This window comes from Ambystoma mexicanum, chromosome 1p, assembly GCF_040938575.1.
Source record: "Ambystoma mexicanum isolate Mex_15411 chromosome 1p, UKY_AmexF1_1, whole genome shotgun sequence".
NCBI classification, from domain to species: domain Eukaryota; kingdom Metazoa; phylum Chordata; class Amphibia; order Caudata; family Ambystomatidae; genus Ambystoma; species Ambystoma mexicanum.
In genome coordinates, this window is record NC_090921.1 from 756,249,936 (window position 1) to 756,273,079 (window position 23,144).

The window sequence follows — 23,144 nt, forward strand, 5'->3', positions numbered from 1 at the left end:
AGAGGGATTTTGTTGCAGGCCGCCTGGCCGAAAGAAACCCCTCCATCACGTCCTCCGGGAGGTCCCAAGGCGTACTGCAGCGCTCAAAGACTTTGCTGTAGCTTTGGAGGTCTGAAACCTCTCAAGGCTCTCGTCAGCCTTGCTGCCAAATAAATGAACGCCATCAAAGGGCATGTTCAGAAGACGGGATTGCACATCAGGAGCAAACCCGGACTTCCGCAACCATGCAAACCTGCGAAGTACGGTGCTCGCGGCCAGGGACCGGCTGACACAGTCTGCCGTGTCCAACCCTGACTGAAGGGCTTCACACGTTGCATCCTTGCTCGCCACGCTCTCCTAGCATCCTTGCCGTCACGCATGATGGCTAGGAAGCATCCCTTTCCTCCCCCTCGGGAATATGCTCAGCTGTGTAGGAAACACAAGTCCACAGAGGGTGTGTAAATCTTGACAGGGCACATGTGGAGTTGACCGCCTTCAGTGCCATGCTCCCTGACGAAAAGACCTTCCGAGCCCATCCGTCGAAGCGCTTGTCATCCCTATAGCCGCCTGAAAAACCAAACTCTCAGGAGTGGGGTGAGTAGACAAATAGCTGGGGTCGCTAACAGATGGTCGGTACTTTGTCGCCAAATTGTTATTGACCGCCGGAAGCGATTCCCAGGTTTGCCAAGCCGATGACACCTTTTTTTGCAACGTAAGATGGAAAGGCAATACTGGGTCAGAGGGCGGACCTTGGTCCAAGATGTCAGTAAGGTCCTCCTGAATAAAATCCTCAGGAGGACTGGACCACCCCAGGGATTCGCAAACCCTAGACATGAGCCGCCTATAGGAAGAGTCCGCATGAGCACCCGGCTCAGGCCTTCCTAACTCAACTTCCGGAGAAGTATCCAGGCCACTGGCGTAATATAGAGACTGTGCAACTCCTCCAATGGACTGTCACCCAACAATCCCACAGCATCATCCTGAGCAACAGGATCTTCAATGTCTGATCTTTCCTCCTCTTCAAAAATGTCAGGCAAAGGCTCGGACAAACCCAGGCCCAGTGACAGAAGAGGGCCTGGTGCCCAATACCGGCCTCCCAGATGTAGAGGAAGCCCCAGGAAACTCCTCAGATTAGTACGGCCAAAAAACGCCAAAGGCGCCGAGGGCACCAAAAGCCTTGACGCTGAGGACGCAGAGAGTGCAGAGAGCCTCGATGCCGAGGGCATTGAAAACATCAACGCCAAGGGCTTCGTAAACATAGACGTCGAGACCGCCGAAGGCTTCGAAACCGGAATCTGTCCCGATGCAATCGACGCCGAGACCTTCGGCGTTGATGCCGCTACAGGCATCGGCTGATAGGACGGAACAGCATCGTCCGAGTCCGACTGGACCGGCGCCAAACAAGTCGACGCCGGCGTCGGTACCGCCACAGGCTGCACTGGTCTCGCTAGGGACGAGGACCGAGACCTGGATGCACAGCTCTTGCGACTGCTCTTGTCCGCACGGGACCTCGAGGGCTCCCGGTGAGAGTCGCGACGCGAGCCCGAAGGCGTGCGTGCCGCGGATCGAGAGCGTTCTCTGCTGCCTTTGTGAGAAGGCGCGACAGGAACCGTGCCTTGCGACTGAAAAATAGCCATCATTTGTTCTTTAAACGCCGCCCTCTCCTCCGTTGTCGAGGACTTTGTGGGACAGGTGATCGTACGCACAGCACCATTCTCCGAAGAGGACGGGGAAGGCGACCGGTGGCGGTGCTTCTGAAAGTTCTGCGAAGATGAGGAATGGCGGGAACCACTCCGGGACCGAGAACCTCGAGCCTCCTCCCGACGCGGAGAGTCGCCCCTCGAGTTGTCGGTGGAAACCCTAGACTTCGATCCGGTTTTACGAGACTTTTTCGATGGCTTACCTGCATGCAGCTTCCCCTCCCTTTCACGCAAGGCCTTGGCTGTAAGAGACTGCCATTTGGAGCAGTCGTCTGTGTCGTGCGACTCACCCAGGCACCATAAGCAAATACGGTGCGGGTCAGTCAACGACATCTTGGACTTGCAGTCCCGGCAAGTCTTAAACCCGGACCTTGGAGTCGGAGGGGTCGAAGAAACAGACATAAGAGATTTCAAGAATCCAGGAGGCGCAGAGAGTTTCACGTTCGCTGTCGGAAAAAAACAGAAAAGAGGCAACGGGCGACATGTGTCCTATATATAACATCCGGTGACGTCGACCCTTGACAGAGGCCCTCGAGGGACATGGGATCGATGCCATCGATGCAGAGCGCCCTCTGCTGAAAAATTTCCGAAGTGTACAGCTGTGGGACACAACTGTCATAGATGTGGAATACATCGGAGGACACAATCCCTTCGAATGAGTGCCTTTGAGTCATACCTGAATCTTAACGGCATGAAAATGAATGCCGGTAAATCAAAAACTATGGCCATGAAAGCAGCAGGAAAAAGGAACGGGGAAAGATTCACTTGAAGATTGGAGGGAGCCCTGCTAGAAATTGTTGAGACTATTATATATTTGGGAGTAAGAATCAACAAGAGTAGAAGTGAAATAGATCACTACTTGTACTTAAGATCTAGGCTCTCAATGCGGATACATCCGGGAATGAACTTTCAGAGGAAATTTGGGAACTGTACGCTCATCGCAAAAATCTCCTTTTATAAACAGAAAGTGACCCAAATTTTAAGCTATGGAACTGAAGCTATTCTCCATTTCTACTTTTCGGTATGGGATAAGTTGGAGGGCCTATTTTGGCGTAAGATCCTCATTCTCCCTAATGGTTTACCAACCTGTGTAATAAGGCAAGAGCTGAAACTGCAGTCCCTTGAATCCATGGTGATATTGAAAACGATGGCTTTGTGTCGGAAATGCACGGAAGAGCCTCCTTTGAGATATTGAAAATTGGGCAGGGGAAATTGGACAGTCAGTTTGAATGTTGGACATTGAAAGTGGAGAAAATCCTGTAGGGAAGGGATATTAAAGTGGAGGAATTAATATGCAGTCCATTTAAGGTTAAGGAGAAGCTTCAGGTGTAGGACTGGATTGACACTAATGAGAGATGTGGCAAAGACAAACTGGGGCGCATAAAAACTGAAGATGGACAAGGTCCCAACGTACTTCCCAGGTACCTCCAAAAGTTTCCCTCGCCAAAAATCAGAGATATGCTCCTTCGATGTCGTCAAAATATTCTAAACACAAGAGAGGTGCAGTGGAGGCAGAAGAGTCCAGGGTTATTAAACCTGCAGTGTAGACTTTGCAATTTGGTCGAATCGCCTATGCATTTGATAACGGCCTGCGGGGCGCTAATCCATTCGAGGATTTTTTTTTTTTTTTTTTTAAAGACGCCAGGATATGGGGTCAACCCTGGCTCCCCTGGATTGGTGGAAGTGGGTGCTGATGTGTGAGCAAACTGGCCTAATAATCGCAGTAATGATTAAAAACACATAACATTTTTTTTTTAATAAAACAAAAAAAAAAACAGGAAGTTGATAAGGTGTGGGAAGCGTCTATCAAAAAGGAGGTGGTTGGCCTGAGGGCCTTGGACCAGGACGGTGCCGTTTAGGTTAACATTAATGATGGTCTTGGAGGAGTGGAAGGGGGCCATTAGGGCCTCCCACCGGGTGCCACCATAAATGGGTGGAGAGGAAAAAGGAGAACAAATAGAGAGCATATAGGGGAGCGGGGGGGTCCATAGGCGTGGAAAGGGAAATGACAAAGGATGTACGCTAAGGGTCTGTCTGAAGGAAGCAATGGTTTAGGTATCCTGGATAGGGAGGCCAGGATGTCCCTTTTGAACTTCTTACTACCAGACTTAGTTAAAAGGATAGGATAGTCGATAGAAAAACAGTTCAAGAAGATAGGAGGAACAGAGCACCATAGAAGGTGCGGAGGGCAGAGTGGGGGCGAGGGGAGGGAGTGTGGAGGTGAGCGGGGGGGCAGGCAGGAGGGTGTGAAACACTAGGACGGGGGAACACAGAAGGAGGGGGGCACACAGCAGACAGAACAATGACCGAAACACAGATGCAATATATAGACCAGTCAGTTGCCAACGGAACCTAGAAGCAAAGAATGGACACAGCCGATATACTGGAAATACAATGTAAGCAAACAAACAGGAGAAATAAAAACATTCAAATAAAATAGAACAATCGACTAGGGAACCTAGAAGAAAGAATGAACAGCAGGGATGCAGGCAGTATGATGTAAGCAAGCAACCATGGAAAGTAAACACAAAGGCAGAACAGCTTCTAGGTTAAATCCAAAGTTCGGACCCTCTGCGGCAAAGCCCTCGCAGGACAAGGCTGTGGTGTTGAACGACGCAGGTTCGCAGGAGACGCTGCCCGACGACACGTAACACGTTTGTTACATCCACGCTAACGAGCGTTAGGGAGAATTCTCATTTCATGGCTAATTTCCCTTACCTAGTGAGTCCCTCAGCAGCTTTGCTGGATCTCTGGAGTTATTTCTTTCCACTTGGTAAGAGTGTGAGCTTTTCCCCCACTCTTACTTGTATTTTGCTATGTGTTTTACCTGCTTTCGTGATTGTGGGCTCTGGAGTACACCACTTCAGTAGCCCCCTTCTTTGTATGTGTCACACAGCACCGTCAGTGCAGTGACACAGGGTTGTCGTTCAGACTTCCCACCAACTCCATTTCTGAGGTGACTACTGTCCCCCAGAAAGGGATAAAGTTATGGTCAATTATAACCACAGATCCAGCACACACCATCTTACATGGAGTACTGGAGGGTTAACTCTTTATCTGTACCTCCTAGAGCAGTGTTTCGCTCTTTTAAAATTTAGACATGGCTGGTGGCAGTGGTATCTACCCTAAATTTCTACTGCGGTTATTTTATATAACCGTGGTAATATTGTAGGCTATTAAGTTAGCCTCAAACTTAAACCCGTCTGACCAAATCCTTTTTCGTTTGGCTCCGGTGCGGTTTATTCGCCATTTCTTTTTGTTAAACTCCTTCTTGTGTTTTACTTTGTGCAGTAAACCAGGTTTGCCTCCTTTGTTCACTGTCTTTTGGCAGGCTTCTACCTAGAAGCCCTCCTCAAGGCGCCTAGGTGCCTAGGTGGGCTGGATGTGAGGGAGGGGTGGTCACCCCCTGCACAGGGTATCCTAGGAAACCCAAGTCGCACTTTGTCATGATTGGCCAGGGTGGTTGTCCGGGCTGGACAACCCCCCTGCTGGGTGATTGACAGCCAGGCTGTGTGAATGGGGTTTTTTGCATAAAAGGCAGGTCTCTTGGGCTGGAAGTCAGAGTCTCGCCACTGGAACTACAAGGAACCAACGAGAAGTGGAGGAGAGGTCGACTGCTGTAACTACCCCGTACCGGTGAAGCCCTGCTGCAGTCCTGAGCTAGCTACCCTTCAACGACTAAGAGGAGATCCAGTCGGGAGTTTTCTTCCCTCGAGCCTGGTTGGGATAACCAGCTCATCTTCTTCAGCCAGAGGTCGCCTTTGTGGTCGAAATCGCTGCACACTGCTGTAGTGGTCCGGATAGCCACCTGAAGACCCTATCCTGTTTTTAAGGCGCACACCTTTTATTCATTGTCGCTGCTGCTGGCCTCATCCCTGTGTGGTGCGGACCCCCTCATCATCCTCCTTCGTGCTGAAGCTGCAGGAAAGCCTGGGTCTGCGGGAAACCAACAGGAACAACTGCCGTGGCACAAGCTTTGTTCTTTGAGAAAGGTACTGTATCCCGTTTGAGGAATCTTGGGTGAAATCCCGATTTCTCTACCTTAAGGATTGTCCTTACTTTTCCCTCCTTATAACTTTTGCTTCCAAACATTGACAACATCAAAGTACTCTTGGCCACGTTTCATCTTGAACTGTCCGACTGTGTGATCCTAGACAAAAGGCACCCGGTGTCATTTGACTTTGGCTCCGGGCCCTTGACTCTTGAATTCCTGTCTATGTGTGCTCTTCGATTCTGTCTGCCTAACTATCATATTGCCTATGATTTTTGCCCCTAAATCGCTCTGGGTATCTCGGGTGCTAAGTGTGTTTTTGCCCCGGTAACATTTCTTGCCGCGGATACGCGTTTATCTAGTAGACCGAACTGTCAAAAGTGATCACCGTGTATAACGTGTTCTGTTTTGTAACACCGGTCCATTCAAACACAGGGTACTTACCGCAAATAATATTGTACAAAGTGACGTGGTTAACTGTAGTGTATTTTATGTGTGGTTTTCTTATTAATAGAAGTGTCGTGTTGATAAAAAATGTACTTATCTATTTTTACCTAAACCCTTGAGTCAGTGTTTGCTTGAGTCACAGTAATTGTGGTTCCTTTGTGTAATCTCTGCTACTGCTCATATACTCTTGAGATAATCCTGGCTGCTCTGCTACTGCTACCACTTTAACATAGTTGTACAGGCTTGTACCAAAGGTAAAACTTGTATTGCCACCTGTAGTATTAATTGTGTGTAGTGGTCCCTAAGGGCACTGCACAGGATTCTGCCCAACAACGAGCCTATAAAATCTGAGGTTCGGGCCCTCTGCAGCAAACCCCTCGCAGGCCGCGGTGTTGAACGACGCAGGTGTTTGGCGACACAGGGGTCTGTGGCGCAGACAGTCAGTGCAAACGATTAGAAGAAGTTGGGGAGTTTGCTTGCTCTGTGCTTCTTAGCCCTTCCGACTGCGCCTCGCTTCTGACCGTGTTGCCACCTTCCCCTGCAACCTGTGCCTCTGCCCATTGCTGGGTGTGCTCCTTCCCTTCAATTCCTACCTGCGCTGTCCCCTCCAACCCCTCCCTGAGTTCTCCTCTCACCCTTTCCATCTTAGTCCCTCCCTTGCGTTCTCTTCCTGTGTGGTCCCTCGCATTCCTTGATCGTGTGCACATCCCCACCCTCCTGTTCCTGCCAGTTACCCACGTGTCTTTGCCCGCGTGGTCCCCCGCAACCCTGATCGCATGTGCTTCCGCACCACTTCCATCCTTGGCTCTGCTTGCACATCCCTGACTTAAGTAGTCCCTTGCAATCTTCGATCGCGTGTGCCTGCCTTCGTGCCCCTTTCAATCTGTGTCTACCTGCGCTTCGCGTCCTCGGCCTGCATGGCACCTCGTAATCCTGTGATTGCGTGTGCTTCAGCACCCTTCCATCTTTGGCCACACACGTGCCTACCTGTCCTCTGCCCACGTGGTCCCTAGCCTTCCCTGATCGTGTGGGTCCCTCGTACTCTCCATCCTTGATTTCGCTCACAGCTGCAAGTCACTGCCCGCGCGGTCCCCCGCAACTCCCGATCACGTGTTTCTCACACCCTCCCTTCTTCAGCTCACCTGCAGCCACGTGCTCCCCTGCGGGTCTTTACCCTCGCATTCCCTTGCCCTATCACTCCTTCCAGCAGCTTCCCTGCCCTTTGGTGTATTGTTCTGTTCTTCCTTCTTGTATGTTTTTCTTCACTGACTGCTCTGGTTGTGTTGTATTGCTCTGTGTTCTGCGGTGCTCTTCCCTCTTCTAGGTTTTCTTTTAGCGACTGCTCCGTTTCCTGATGCACTGGTAACCTGATTGTTGTTCACCTTACTGCCTTGTGTTCTGCTGCGCTCCTCCTTCCGAGCTCTTTGTCTCATTTAGTTTGATAATTTTCCCACTTGTTCTTGTCCCTTTCGTCTCGTCTGCTTGCAACCCCTCTCTCCCCCTTCCGTCTGCCCCTAGTGTCTCCCCCCCTTACCGTTCCTTCCCGCTCCTCACCTCCACCCCTCTTCCTCTCTCCTCTTTTCCCCACCTCCTCTATGGTGCTCTGTTTCTCCTATCTTTTCTAACTGCTTCTCTATTGACTATCCTGCTCTTCTAAGTCTGGTAGGAAGAAGTTCAAAAAGGATATCCTGGTCTCCAAACCAGGCCTCCCTATTGCTGATGCATATAACAGTGCTTCCTCTACACACACCCTCACCAATATCTTCCTTGTCGTTCCTTCACCAGAACTATGGAATCCTCATATGGTTTCTGTGCTCTTTCCCTTTTCTTCCTCTCCCATTAATGGTGGCACCTGGTGGGAGGCCCTCCTGGCCCCCTGCCACTCCTCTAAGGTCATCATTAACGTTTACCTAAATGGCACCGTCTTGGTCCAAGGCACTTAGGCAAACCTACTCCTCTTTGATAGATGCTTCCTGTGCCTTATCAATTTCCTTTCTTCGCCAGCTGTCCCATCTCTCCCTTCTTCAGCTTCCTTGCCTGCCCCCCCTCTGCCTCCTCTATGGTGCCATCATCCTCCTCCTTGGCTACCTTGCCCTCTCTCCTCCTTCCTTTTCTGCCCTTCCTCTGGGTCCTTCTACACCTCCGCAGGGAGTACCTCTGATTTTTAGCCCTAACCGGAAGTCTTTCAAGGGTGGCAACCTTCTCCATATTGCCACTCTGAACTCTCGCTTAGCCGTCAAACACTCCTCTGACATCTGTCGCTGCCTGGAAGAACTCTAACTTGATGTCCTGGGTCTCACCGAGACATGGTTCACGGCCAGCTCTGTCACGAGCTTTGACACACTCCTCCCTGATGGCTACAAGATCCTCTCCGCGCCAGACCCAACTGTTCCGGTGGGGGTGTAGCCTTGATCTTCCCGGTGTGGATTCCTGTCACCATCATTCCTATCGAGGCATACTACTCTTTCGAATACCTTGTTTGCAGGCTCTCTCCCTCTCCTGGCCACTCTTTCACTGTTGCAACTATATCGGCCACCTGGCCAGACCACCTCCTTCCTCTGAGTAGGCAGACCTCTCCACCTCCTTCCCTGCCTTGACCACTCAACTCCTCCTTGGAGACTTCAACAGCCACCTGGATGCTTCCTGTCCCTCTGTTGGACTCTTTTGCGACCTCTACGACTCTTTCTATTCTTCGCTCTGCAAGGCACATCCTGGATGTTCTAATCTCCCCTCTACCCTCTCCTCCCTCTCCCCTCTCCCCTCGCCCCTCCGGCCGAGCCAACCCACACACTGCCACCCACCTTCTCGGTCATCAAACCCATGAAGCGGGTGCCAGGTGAGGCTTTCGCCATCACTTTCTCTCCCCCTTCCTCCACCTCTGGCTGACTCATCCTGACAGCCCTTTCCATGCTCCACTCTTCAATCTCTGATACTCTTGATGTACTTGCCCTTGTCATGAGGATCCGCTTGAAGCCCAAAGCCAAGTGCAACTCCTCGTACGATTCTCACCTCGTCGCCTTTAAACACAAGTGTATGGTGGCTGAGAGGAAAAGACTGGCATCTTGTGCATCCTCTGACAAACTGACCTGCTGTCTGCTACAAAGACAATACCGGCTCTCTGTCCGCACTAAGAAGTGAGCTCACATCCAACAACTTGGCGGAACTCTTTAAAATCTGCAAGGAGCTGGCCAATCCTGCTGCAGTCTCTACTTCTGTCCCCTCCCTGGACCTCTGCACCGCCCTGGCTTCTCATTCAATCTCTAAAACCCAGGACATCCTGTCCACCCTTTTGTCCTCTCCTCCTTCTCCCTCTACTCTCTCCTCTAACTCCGGCCCATCTGCGGCTACTTCTCATCCCCCTTCTCTGCCTTTCCTCTGTTCACCCCTGACAAGATTTCTAGACAAGTCTGATCTATGAAAGTCCCGTCAAAACAGGTTCTTCCCGGTTTCCAAAACCATCAAGGACCACATTGACAGCCTTGCTCAAGCCTTGGCCGACTTCTGCAATCGCTCCTTCGTAACTGGATCGTTCCCTTCCCCACTGAAGCACCCTCTTGTGCACCCTCTTCGCAAGAAACCCTCAGCCGACCCCTCCTGCCCGACTATTGCCCGATCTCCATCACTCTTTTCCTGGGCAAACTCATAGAAAAGCTGGCCATGTCCCATCTTAATATTCACACTGAATCTGTTGGTTGTCGCCATGATCATCAGTCTGGCTTCAGAGCAGCCAGAAGCACAGAAACTGTTCTCCTGAACATCCGTGAAGACCTGCTCTCTAACCTTGATGCTAATTGCCCTTTTGTCCTGATCGTACTCGATCTTTCTTCTGCTTTTGACACAGGCAACCATGCCATCCTGCTCAACCGTCTGTTACCCTGGGCATCACCGATCTGGCCCTGGCCTGGCTGACTTCTTTCCTCTCACACCAACACTACCAGGTCCAACTTGGGTCCTTCCTTTCCTCTATCTCACCCTCTACCTGTGGTGTTCCTCTCGAGTCTAACCTTTCTCCCAGGCTTTTCAACCAATACCTGCCACCTCTCGGCCACCGCATTGCTGCTCTCTGCTCCAACTTTCAATGCTATGCAGATGACACTCAGCTCATTTTCAGGCTCCCCTCTGCTGCCTCTTCTCCTTTTCTCATCTCAAACTGTCTGTTTGCAATCTAGGAGTGGTGTGCTGCCAATGATCTCTGCCTTAATGCCAGTAAGACGGAGATCCTCCTCATCGGCACACCTGTGCCTTCCTTTCCTGTCACTCTCTGGCCAGCCTTCCTTGGCCCTCTTCCTGCTCCCACCTCTGAGGCTAAGAACCTCAGGGTCATCTTCGACTCCACACTCTCCTTCTCTCCTCACATCTCAGATGTCTCTAAGAAGTCAAACTATCAACTGCCCCTCCTCACAGGTATTCATCCTTTCCTCACTTCCTCCAGAAGCTCACTGGCTCCAGAGCTCTGGTTCTCTCTAGGCTGGACTACTGCAACAGACTCTTTAAATCTGCCTGCTTCTACCCTCCTCCCTCTACAACTCCTCCAGAACAGGACTGCAAGACTTGTCCTTGGCCTCAAGCCCAGGGATCGTATCTCTCCAGCCCTGAAATCTCTCCATTGGCTCCAATGGCTGCAAGGATCAAGTTCGAGACCCTCTCCATAGTCCACAAGGCCTTCTTGGGCCTGGGACCACAATACCTCCAATTCTCTCTTCGAAAATATCTTCCTACTCAAGCTCTTCGCTCCTCCACCTCCAAATCCCTCAGGGTCAGTCGCTTCTCCAAGCAATGAGTTGGGGGTAGATCTCTTTCTTCGGCCGGTACCTCCCCCTTGAACAGCCTTGCTGCCTCTCTGAAACTTCAGCAGAACCATCTCTGGTTCCAGGAGCACCTCAAGACCTTCCTCTTTGTTTCTGCCTTCTCTCTTCCTCTCCCCTGCTGATCTGTCTGATACTGCACTGGTCACCTGGTTACCCTCTGCATTCGGGTCCGGGTCCAGGTCCCTGTTGCACACCTGCACTGCCTCCTGGCAACCCCTGCACTTGGGTCTGTATTTGCAACCCTACAGTCCTGCACTTATTGGACACCTGCTGTCTGCACGTAGCCCTTGCACTTGCCACCTGCTGGCCGCACTACTTGTTGTTATTGATCCCTTGTACGGCACTCACCCTTCCTCCCCTGTCCCTGACACTTTTCCTCTCCCTCCTCCCCGGCACTTGCGCAATCTCAATGTCACTAGGCCTAGTAAGATCGTTGCCTTTGTCCTCCCTCTAATCCCCTCGCTTGCATCATCGCGGCTTGAAACACTTGTGTATAGGTGCGTTATAAATGCCATATCATACAACAAAAACCAAAGGAACCTAGAGGAAAACCAGAGAACAGAATCACAGATGTACACAATAGGTCAGGTGGAGGGAGGGGGCCCGCAGGGGGTGCCGAGAGTGTGGCTGAGTGGAGAAGAAGGCCTAGAGTTGCGAGGGAGTGCACACAATCTAGGATTGCGAGGGAACACACGCGGCCCAGGCCGCAAGGGAGCACAGGGAATGCAGAGGGCATGCGTCCGAGTGGAGAAAAAGAACTAGAGTTGCGAAGAAACGCATACGGCCCAGGACGCAGGGAGCGCACGCAATCAAGGACTACAAGGGAACGCACTTGGCCTAGGAAAAGAGAGAGCGCAAGCAATCAAGGATTGAGATGGAAAGTATGCGGCATGAGATAGGGAGCATGCACGGCCTAGGGTGCGTGCGGGTGAACGCAATCAGGGATTGCAGGGTGCAAGGTGAGCAGGGGCAGGACGACAGGTCAAGGAGGAAACAACGCAAATGCAAGAGTGAGGAGGGGCACCAGGTCAGGGGGGTTACGTGGAGTAAAGCAGGCTAAACTCTCACCGTAACTTCTTACCTGGCGGCCGCAGGCAGGAGGGCGAGTTGTCCGCACTCACTGTCTACGCCATAACCCCTTTGCTGCCAAACACCTGCGTCGCTCAACACAGCTGCCTTGTCCTGCGAGGGCTTTGCCGCAGAGGATCCGTACCTCGGTTCTTATAGGCGCAGAAGCATGGACGTAGCGAAGCGTGCTACGTGTTGTCGGGCAGTGTCTGCCGTGTCCAGCCTACTCTGAAGCAGCTGGTTTTACAGTCTTCTTCTCATCCACCATGAGCTTCTCATGCATGTCAGGCTTAAAGTATTTCCCTACTTCACTCGTGCTATGTCCCAAAGCAAGTGATAGTATTTTGCCAAGGTGCAAGAAGCACTAGCGGCTGATTGCCAGATTGGCTCCTATGATCACTGCGCAGGAGATTGTCAAAAAGAGCATAATCTGCCAAGTTTCTGTAAGGGCAACAATCCTCTTCAGATTAGTGGGGGCCAGGTGTCCCAAAGTATTGACAGGTCGAATGACATTACAAAGTGATACAAAGTCAGGACCCCAAGAGGGAGGTAAGACCCACACCTCTGAATCCAGTGAGTTTCCATGACCACCCACCTCATGTAGGTTTTGCACCACTCACCAATTAGGTAAATCAAGCAAAACTCTGAAAGCATATTGAAAGCCCATACATCAGGCTTGCTCTCAAGGCCAAAGAGTACTTCCTCATTTGCATCTGTAAAATTGGAGTCAAACCTTGCCAGAAATGACCCAGACACCCAATGAAGTGCACTCAGTTCTGGGAGTGAAGAAAACAGATGAGGAGGGTTACATGAAAGATAATAGAACCTTAGAAAATGGCACAAGTAGACCGGGTGCCAATGGCGGACTGGACCTCGGACCAAATCTTCATGTGTGTTATTACAACATAGTAAGGCTGACCTCTGCTTACTCTGTTCAGTGAAGGGGAGCTGGATGGAAATGGACAAGACAAGGAGGGCAAGGCCTTCTAAAAATGTAAAGCAGGGCATCCCAAATCAACTTCCACTCCTCCAGAGTAGAACTTGTCATTAAAAAGGCAGGTCTCTCGCTCCCCTTCTGAACGGGGTACAGATAGCTCTGAAGAACAGGGAGCAGAGGTCCTGTCCTAGTGGCACTGAAAGCAAGAGGAGCGGTGGTGGGGAAAAAAGAACAGCTACAAGACATCTGGATGACAAGTTCTTCCTCCTCAGGTACTACTACGCCTCTGAAAATTGTTCTGCAGGTCTTTGTGGCAGAGAAACACATCTTTCTGTCAAGCTACCTCTGCTGGATTTGCTCAAGACCACAAAGACTTGCTCTCACAGCCTGCAGGTATTTGTATTTACTGAAGCAAAAGGGTGCAATTTCGACAAGTGGATGGAGGTATTATCTTGGGTGCTTTTATAATAAGCTTTGGTGGACTAAGTGAGTTAGACCGGGATATGAAGAGGTGGTGTAAGAACATATACTAGGAACATAGACAGCAGTACACAACCTACATATTTCAATGTAGAAGCGCCACGGCCAGTGCTCACATAGTGACAGTTTATACATTGGGAGACAAGTCTTGGAAGATAAGGGCTCACGATGTGGGTTAGGTGGTTGATCCAGGTGTGAAGAGGGTGACCCTCTCACTCCTTCAGACACAAGTAGTTGGAGTTTGTGTTTTGTTTATATGGGTTCCATGGATGAACAGACTTAATGTCAGGGTGGAGAGCATTCCATTGAGTAGGGCCAGTAAAGAAAAGCGGCGAAAGAAGGAAGTGGCTTAGGGCAAACAATGGACATACCGGTTCAAGAGGGACAAAGAGCAAAGATTTTGGAAGGGTGATTAGATGGAGATGAAGACAGTAATGTAATGGGGGAGAGATTATGGACTTCAATATGCTGAACAGGAAGAGAGGGAATGGGTATGGAGAGGAATCCAACATGTTATTAAGTATAACCATGAGAGGGTCTGGGTAGGTTGAAAAGTATGCATGTTTCTAAGTTGCACATTTTATTAAGAGAGGCAAAGGTGTTGAGGGGAGTGAAGGTTTTGAGAGGAGCAAAAGAGTAGAGCAGAAAGCCATTGATTAGGCTCATGCAGTATTCTTGTTTGGTGAGCACTAGGGCGGCAATGAGACTTTTAGCCGAGTAGTGAGCGAGGTGCTGATGTATATTCCCAATGTTCAGAAGGATGAGCCTGCCTGTGGTGGCAGTAAGCCATTATTAACTTTTTGACTTTCACTTTGATACGAAAGGAAACCCCAGGGTTGAGGGCCAAGCTGCCATTATGGCCGTTTCAGGGAGATATCATTTTCAAGGAGGTGAAAGTTAAACCGAAAGGAAGAAATTAGTTTACCCAGGATGAAAATGTAGGGGGGTCAAGAGGAGTGGGCATAGGACCGATAATTCTGCAACAACCACAGAGTGGTGTGGGAGAGGCAATGTTAAGAGATCAAGATGAGCAGGAGTGACTGGAGAAATAGGATGACGCCCAATTAAGTGCAGTGTTTGTGAAACCAAGGGAGAAAAGTGTTAGGAGGGAGGGATGGTCAACATTGCCAGGGGCAGCAAAACCTGTCCAGAAGAATGATTTTACAGTGGTGGACTCTGGTTAAGAAATTAGAGAAACGGGTGAAAGCAGACTTGCTGAATGGTTTTGACTGAAATCAAAATTAGAGGGGTTTGCAGAGTGAGTATACCTCAAAATAATAAGCTATGGAATTCAACACAAACCTCTCGAGAATTCTGGAGTGGTGGGGGAGGAGAGAGACCGGTCTGTAGAATGAAGGGTTGCTCAGGACTGCAGTAGATTTGTTTAGTAGTGGTAGGACTGTATCTATTTTGTAGAATGCGGATGGAGGTGGAAGTTCCATAGTAGCGTGTACAAAGATCAACTTGTGCACATGATGGGTTGGCTAAGCAAAGGATGTTTATTTCATTTTTGTATTGAGCATTTGTTAGGCGCCTATACAACATAATTGTGTTTCAAGGGGTTACAAGGCTAAATGGGGAGGGAACAAGGGGACTTAATAACAATGGCAAAACAGCAAATAAACATTTGTGGTCCTACTTGGCATTGTGGCATTCAGACGTGCAAGTGCAGTGAAGAGAAGTGCAAGAGATAGGGATGAGTAGGGGTGGGAGAAAGGAATGGACAAGTGCTGGTGGGTGCCCGGGAGGGAAATGTTGGAAGAGTAGAAGCTCTACAGGCAGGCGGGGAGAAGTGGGAAAGTGAAGAAAGAGTGGGATGGATGGGGAATGGGGCAGAAAGACAAGGGCAGAGCAAAAGAAAAGGTTGGCAAGGTATCCCATTTTGGTGATTTTAGAGACGTAACGTCATAAGCCTGGAGAGAGTAAGCTAAAGAGCAGAGTGTTTGGAGGAGAAAGCATGGTCTGGTGGGTCATGTACATTTTGTGTGTGCATGAGGGGAGAGAGGAAATCAAGTTAGTGTAGTAGAAGGATTTAGCAGAGTTGAGAGCTGGGTAAGGCGAGAGTCATAGGTTGACATGGAAGTGGGGGACCTATTATTCCTCCAGCAACAACATGCATGGTTGTCCTCAGCAGTTGGATGGCTGGGGAAAACCATGGTTGTGAAAGGTAGGCAGTGAAGTAGCCCACAGGATAGTGACAATGGAATGAGGATGACAGAGCAGAATTTAATTATATGAAGATGTGTTCAAGTGAGTAAGCAGTAAAGGAGAGGAAACTTTGAGAGAGACTGACTTGGGTGTGGTGTGGCACCATTAGCAGAGCGCTCAAGTTGCCCCTTGCCATGCGTGGGAAAGTTATCCATTCAGCTTTTTCTAGGAACTCTGGGACTTGTTTTCCTAATTATAAAATGGGATAGAAAAAAATATTTCCTGAATTCAAGGGGAAAACACAGTATTGAGGACTCTCTCGTGCATGGTAAGGGGAAACTTAATAGCTCTGCATGGATTGAGCTTGAATTTACATTTGGTGACAAATGTGGGAGGAGGAGAGCATGAGTGAAAAGGGAATAGAGATAGTGAAGTCAATGCATGAGTGACCAGAAGGGGAGAAGTATGTGGATCAGAGGAGGCAGATATATGGAAGTGATAAACCGGAGATCCAAGCAGTTACCCAAAGACGGGTGGAAAGGTTGTGCAAGTTGATTAGTGAGTTGCCTTGGTCATATGGAATATGTCCAGGTCACCAATTATGATAGCAGAGACATCCACCACGAGCACTTCTACAAAAAGGTCAAGATCAGATAAAGAAGAGGCTAAGGGTGCCAAGAGGGTAATAGATGAAAAGGATAGTCAGAGGGGAAGAAGCAAGTTGGACAGAATTATGCTTTTATTTTGTATTATTATTATTATTGTATTTATTCAGCACGGACCTCGCTTTGAGAAGCAACAGAGCACTTTACAGAGGTATACACCAATACAGAAACATAACTGAGTGCTTTTCAGTGGTAACAGAACAGATATTCAGCGAGGGTTAGATTACAGAAGGGGACAGAGGAGCAGTACAGCTGTACTGGGTGGCGGGGAGGAGAGGGGTGGGCAGTGTCTAGCGAGTCAGGTGACGCAAGGGGTGATGTGATGGCCTAGTTGTTGAGGAGCAGGGACTCCTTGAAGAGTTGGGTCTACAGTTCTTTTCGGAATTGTACATTCTGGATGAAATTGAGCGTTGGGGCATGTCTGATGAAGACAGGGATGAGGTTCCATAGTCTGGGGTGTAAGCAGAGAAGGCATGTTTTCTGGTCCTTTCCTTTTTGCAATGGCGGATTTCAAGTCTGCCCGTGTACTGGCTTCTGGTGGCGCGCTGTCCACCGGAGATGCAGAGTTTCTCTGTGAGGTAGCGGAGTGACTTGAAAGAGAAGGGAGGACTATGGTGTGTCCTTGATGATCATAAGAATAAAATCACTGCCTTTTTTCAAGAGATGAACAGTCGTTTGGGAGGAGAAGAACAAATTACTTACCTCTCTGTAGTGTTCTTTCTGATGAACTTTCCTCCTACGGTTTCCTCATCGATGACATCTATCTCCCAGCTCCATCTGCTCTTCAGACACTTTTCTGCCTCCAGGGGGCACAGCGCAGCTCCGCCCAACGCCTCTATGCACTCCGTGCCAGACATGACGTCAGGGCCAATATATAAGCCAATATATAAATAGATGCTGTGCAGTGCTAACTCACCGCCCTGTGAGGTCCACCCTTATTCACTAGCACGCTGAGGGATGGCAAAACTAAGGTGTATTAGCTACCTTAAGAGGGGCAGGTAGGGAGGGCGACGAGGAATCTGTGAGAGGAACGTCCATCAGAAAGAACACTACTGAGAGGGGAGTAATGAAGATTACCCAGGCTAAAAGCACAGGCAGTCTTGATTCTATTAAATACACAGAAACAAGCATTATGCCTAAACTTCTTTAATGTCACTCCAGCAGCCCTCCAAATCTTAACTTCATATGTAAAACTTAAAAAAAAAAAAATACACAAAAACATGTTGGACAACTGTCCACTGACAAACTCCATCTCCCAGGAGTCCTTTCCTAAACCAGTAGTTTTTCTTTGCAAACTTAACCAATCAGGGTCTCTCTTTTCCTCCAGGTCATGTCCTGACTAGGTCCTTTCCTCTTCTTTTTGGTAACAGAACAGAATGTGCAACCATCAACAGATCCACTAGCACGAAAACAAACGCCCGAGTTGGGCCAACCGAAACTGGCGTCCTAATGCTCCCAGACGACCCTGCTGTGCCATTGCAGAAAACGTTGATGAGCTCTATCCTCACTGAACGTGGTCTGACAGCATCTTCTGGTCATCTCCTGCGATAGAGAACACATAGTTAGAGAGAGCAATACACCAGCCACAATCGCACATCTGTTAACCCCCCCCCATTGCCAATACCATGATCCCCCGCTGCCTTGCGTAGTCCACTCGGCGGCATAATGCTCGCCCCTGAGCTGTAAGCCTGGGTAATATTAATTCTATCAAGAACAATGAAGGTAGGGAAGCCCATAAAACATCATTCCAAGGGCTAATATATCTGAAGTCAAAGAACAAAGGAGGAATGAAGGTGTTAATCACAAAGAATTATTCAATTCATTTAAACAGATTTCATCTTGTAGTCGCCATTTTGCATAGTTACCGGTTAGGATCCAGCGGATATTACTGGCTACATGACATTTGGACACCCCACCCATTTCCCTGGATTTCATCAAAAGTCAAAATGTGTTTGTGGCTTAGCGAAACATTGTTACTTATAAAATTCCACACAGGTTCACCAATCTGCAGCAACATTTTCATAGAAGTTAAAATTTGTTTGTGGGTTTGCGGTCTGCCGACGAAGCCATAAACCATGTTCACCGGGAAGGGAAACAAACAAATGTATGAGAGATGAATGGACTTGAGAGGAGAAGGTTAAGGCAGGTAGCATTCAAGATGTTTTCACATTTTGGCCACATCAGGTGAAATTAGTTTTCCATAGGATTTCTGCGAGATGGTGCCTGCGGACAAAGCCGTAAACCATGTTCACCGGGAAGGGAAACAAAATATATTTTCTGCATCAGGTGAAATTACTTTTACAGAGGATTTTTGCGAGACAGTGCCTGCCAAAGAAGCTGTAAACCATGTTCACGGGAAAGGGAAAAAGAAAAATGGTCCCGACACAAGAAACAAAACTTGAGGTTCCTTGGATGCACGATTTGTGCACCGCAAAGCCAGGGTAAGGCGGAACACTGACCTACAGGATGTCGGTCTACAGAACACGTTCATACAACAGGTACTTTTGCTAGTCTATTTATAAAGTGCAATGTGCAAAGGTGCAATAGAAATTTCCCAAACAGTGTTCTAGGAACCTAATGTGCAATCACCACCTAATCAATAAGGAAGAAACAATATCCAAATTGATTCACAGTCTAATACATACAAATTGCTAAAAACATACAAACAAGCAATTATGCTGCAGTCGTATATGTTCAATTATGCCACAGTCTACTAGGCGAGACAATAAGGTAGAGTAAAATTGTCTCCAAATATATTCTGAGCTCTTTCGAAGCTGAGCTCTTTCGAAGGGTCTCCTATTTTTTCCCTCCTTCCTAGTTTCAACATTTGCCCACATCAATGTGTGGACAAGTTTTCTTCAGGATTGGCTGACCATGCCTGTAATTGAAAAAATAATAAGACACTACTAAATAACAATGTGTCTATTGCAGTACTGCCATGCGACATCATAGCTCCTGAAGGTCGGAGGGGCCCAAAACACTGACAGCAGCATGTTCCCGAAATCCCTTGCATGTTGCACCGTCAGCCGAGACTCTGCAAGCCAGCAGCCGGAGGCTCTGTTTCTGAAACAGAGGATGAGGTTGCCCTGATGGACCTGAAAGCAGGTTCTCCTGGGACGGAATCATCCTGAGGAAATCAGAGCAAAGTTCCATCAGAACTGGAAACCACGCTTGCGACTTCAAGTCTAGCATAATCACTACCACCCCCCCACCTTTCTCCCTGCAAATCGTGAGTGTCCTGGCCATCATCATAAAAGGGGAGTGTGGGGGGGGGGGTTAATTGTGTGATTTGGCAGAATTGTTCGCAGCGGAATTGACCATAGTCAATTTTGCTGTGAACGCAATTTTACCATGGCCAAACGCTGCATATCTGTCCCCCCAGGTCACTAATACATCTCCCTGCACCCCCCCCACTTACCCTTTCCTCGGCCGCTGCCTCCCCTGCAGGGTCAGTTCTGTCCCTACAATGCGGGTCAGATCTGATGCCGCCGGGTGCCCGTTTCTTTTTTTTTGTTAATCCCTCGCCTCCAATCGTCAGTAAGCAGGGGACACCCTTGCAACCAGCCACAAACTCCCCCCCCCCCACCTACGCCCCCTCCCCAAGGCCAGAAATGCCGAACATGGAGAGCGGGTGACACCATGTTCAGCATTTATTACCAAATTTGACCGAATTTTAATCTGGCCGAATTCGGTCAGATGTACCATTCGATCAGTAAAATTCGAGCAAATTGGGTAATACCAAGGGGGGAAAGGCGTGGTGTATCGCACCCACCCAATCTTGGAGGAACATGTCCATGTCCTGCACTTCTGGGTCCATCCTTCAGCTGAAGTACATAGGCAACTGTGCAGGTCCGTATGTAACGGACCCCACAGATCCTGAACTCTCAGAAACATGTTGCTGGAGTCTTGTAGGTAATGCAAGTTCTAATCCGCTACTACGTTCGGTATCCCTGGCAAATACTCTGCTGTGATGGAGATCTGTTTGTCTAGACAATATTTGCCAAATGTTGTTCGCTAGTTCCACCAACATTCTGGATCTGGTGACACCACAGGTGGTTGATGTAGCGGACTGCTGATATGTTGTCTATCCTGAGGAGGGTGCAACAATTCACTCTGTCTTTTGTAAGTACTTTGACTACAAAGGAGCCCGCCAGCAGTTGCAGGCAATTGCTATGTCAATCTAATTCTGCCTGCAACCATCTGTTACTGATCTCTGACTGCATCTTGCGCCCCAGCCTTATCTGCTGGCAGTGGATTCTATTATCAGGTCTGGGGCATTGCTGAAGATGGCATGTCCATTCCACGCTTCCATGTTGTGGAGCCACCATCTCAGCTTTGTTCTGGCCCTCTTGTCTAGGGGAATGTGCTGGTGATATCTCAACTCCCCCCCATGAAGATGCTTGATCTTCAGTCTCTACAATGCCCTGTAGTGCAGCGGGCCCGGAAAATCACCTGAATCGAGGCTGCTAGCAGACCAACTACTCTGGCTGGATTCCGAAGCAATATAACCTGCTTCCCCAAGTGTTCTCCAAGGGTTCAGTTGTGGGAAATCCCTGCTGGTGGAAGCCTCGTTTCTTGCTGCCTGTCGTGCTGTGGAAGAAAAGCCTGGGATGCTGTCCCTTTAAAAACTTTTGCTTTAAAATCATTGCAAGAACTTGGGAGATGGGAGGTGACTCCCTCCAGTGCAGACACATGGCTCTCTGGGCTTTAAGTGGACGGCAACAAGTGACCTTGGACAACGACTGCTATTTCCGCTCAAGGTGGTCAGCCAACGCCCTTAAGTTTAAGACCTGTTTAATTGAACAAGTGGATAAGACAGGACATTGCTCGATCTCTGGAGTGAGGGACTGTGGTTCCAGAACCGTGGGGTCGAATCAATAGCCCTCCTGTCTTCTGCTTTTTTGATCTTGTACAGTTCCAGTGCTTGTGGTGTCATTGCTTGCTTCCATCAGATTTGATATTGGTTTCCGGTGAGCGAATTTCACTAAAGCCGTTTTGGGAAAGAATTGAGTGACCATTTCCTATTACTAGAAATCCGAAGAAAAACAGACTTATACGATAAGGCGGTTGGATTCTTAAATAAGATAATGTATTTAAGGAGTGGGTCAACTTTACCTTTAGACTTGGTTATTAATCAATCACCAATTTCTGACCAAGAAATGTTGTGGTCTGTAACGATTCCCTACCAAAGTCAACAATTTCACTGTCGGAGAGCGTGCTGATTGGGATTGGATTGAATGAATTGCAGGCTCCCCTTCAGGTGGAGGTATTGTTAGGCAGAATTGTATGCAGTACCCTTCGGGAACACCACACACAATTAAGACTACAAGCGACAGTACAAATTCACCTATGGTACAAGCCTGTACTACACAGTTAAAGTGGTAGCGATGGCTGAGCAGCCACACTTATCTCAAGAGTAAATGAGCAGTATCAGATAGTTACACAAAGGACAGCAATTACTATGATTCAGGCAAACACCCACTCAAGGTTTTCAAGTAAAAGAATATACATTTATTTCACTCTTCAGTTGTATAACATTACACTATTATCAGCAGTCTAAAAATCACACCCTTAACACACCACACCACACCACTTCCCTTAAATTCCAGACAAGTTAAGCTCACAAAATGAAGTGTGAGCAAAATGGCACTCCAGCAATTTAAAAAGGGAGGGAAAGACAAAGTTAATAGAAGTTAAATCAAATTACAGTGATAGAATCGGGTAGAAAAGGCTTAGAGCCAAAGTCAATGGGTCAAAAGTCTTTTGCTCAAGATCACACAGTTCAGGGTAATTCGCGGTAAAGTTTGTGGCACGGATTCCAGACGAGGTTGGTTGATGGAAAAGTTAGTTCAAAGAGAAGAGAAGGACAAGCCCTCGGATTGGAGAAAGATTTAAAACATTTTCACCACAGTTGAACGAAACGCACAACTGGATTTGCACAGTACCTTGAAACGGAGAGGAAGCTGTAGCTGTTCCTGGTAGTTCCTGCAGGCTCATGGTTCCTGAAGCGACTGTCAGACTGACAAGAAGTAGGAAAACTGGAGGGTCCTGCACTACCCAGGGAAGAAACCAGCAGGAGAGCAAAGCAATGAATAAAAGGTGCGCTCCTTAAAACCCAAGCAGGGTCCGACCTTCCAGGCTATCCGGCCCACTGTAGCACTGTACAGCGAATTGGACCAGAGGAGGGGTCCTGGCTTGCAGTTTGGGCGAACTGGTTGGTCCCACCAGCTCAAGGGAAGAAGCTTCCTGGAGGATCTTCTCTGTCATCGGATTCTGAAGATTCGGACCTGCAGCATGGCTTCACCTTGCAGTTCAGTCGTCGTAGGGGTCTTCTTCCATCAGCTCCTCGTTGGTTCTTTCGTTCCAGTGGTGACTCTGCCTTTCCAGTCCCAGAGACCTGCTTTTTATGCAGTTTCCCCCCATTCATGGAGCCTGGCTGTCAATTACACAGCAGGGTGGCTGTCCTGGCAAGGACAGTCCCGTCAGCCAATCAAACAGGAGTGCGACTTGGGTTACCAAGGGAACCCATGGCAGGGGTTCGAAGATCCCTCCCTCACATCCTGCCTACCCAGACTTTCAGGCGCTTAAAGGAGGGCTTCTGTGCAGAAGCCTGCGAAAAGACGGCGAACAAAGGAATCATCCCTGGTTTGGCACGCAGAGAAAAACACGAGAAAGGCTTTAACAAAAAGAAATGGCGAATAAACCCAGCCGGAGCCAAAATAAAATGAATTTGGTCAAGCGAGTTTATGTTCGAGGCTAATATAATAGCCTAAAACAATACCATGGTTATATAAGATAACCGCGGTAGAAAAGGAACAAGTTACTTACCTGTAACTGTTGTTCTCCAGCATGGGTCTGGCATGGATTCACATGCTCATGAATATTCCCCGTCAGGCCGGGAATCCTCGGTATAGAAAAAAA

At 48.8% G+C, this 23,144-nt stretch overlaps 1 protein-coding gene across 6 annotated transcripts in view; it reads right to left on the minus strand.

Annotated features, from left to right (window-relative positions):
• Window positions 1-17,353: 17,353 nt before the first annotated feature.
• The window catches only part of TDRKH (tudor and KH domain containing), a 2,163,439-nt gene continuing 2,157,648 nt past the window's right edge, over window positions 17,354-23,144 (minus strand). For 3 of the 6 annotated variants that reach the window (XM_069650772.1, XM_069650762.1, XM_069650739.1), the window contains one exon: window positions 17,354-17,765. Coding sequence is in view for 1 of the 6 variants with exons in the window: in XM_069650780.1 (XP_069506881.1) it covers window positions 17,728-17,765 (38 nt within the window). In the remaining 5 variants the exon portion in view is untranslated. The remainder of the gene's footprint in view (window positions 17,766-23,144) is intronic. The other 3 variants (XM_069650754.1, XM_069650747.1, XM_069650780.1) reach the window with 2 other exon arrangements.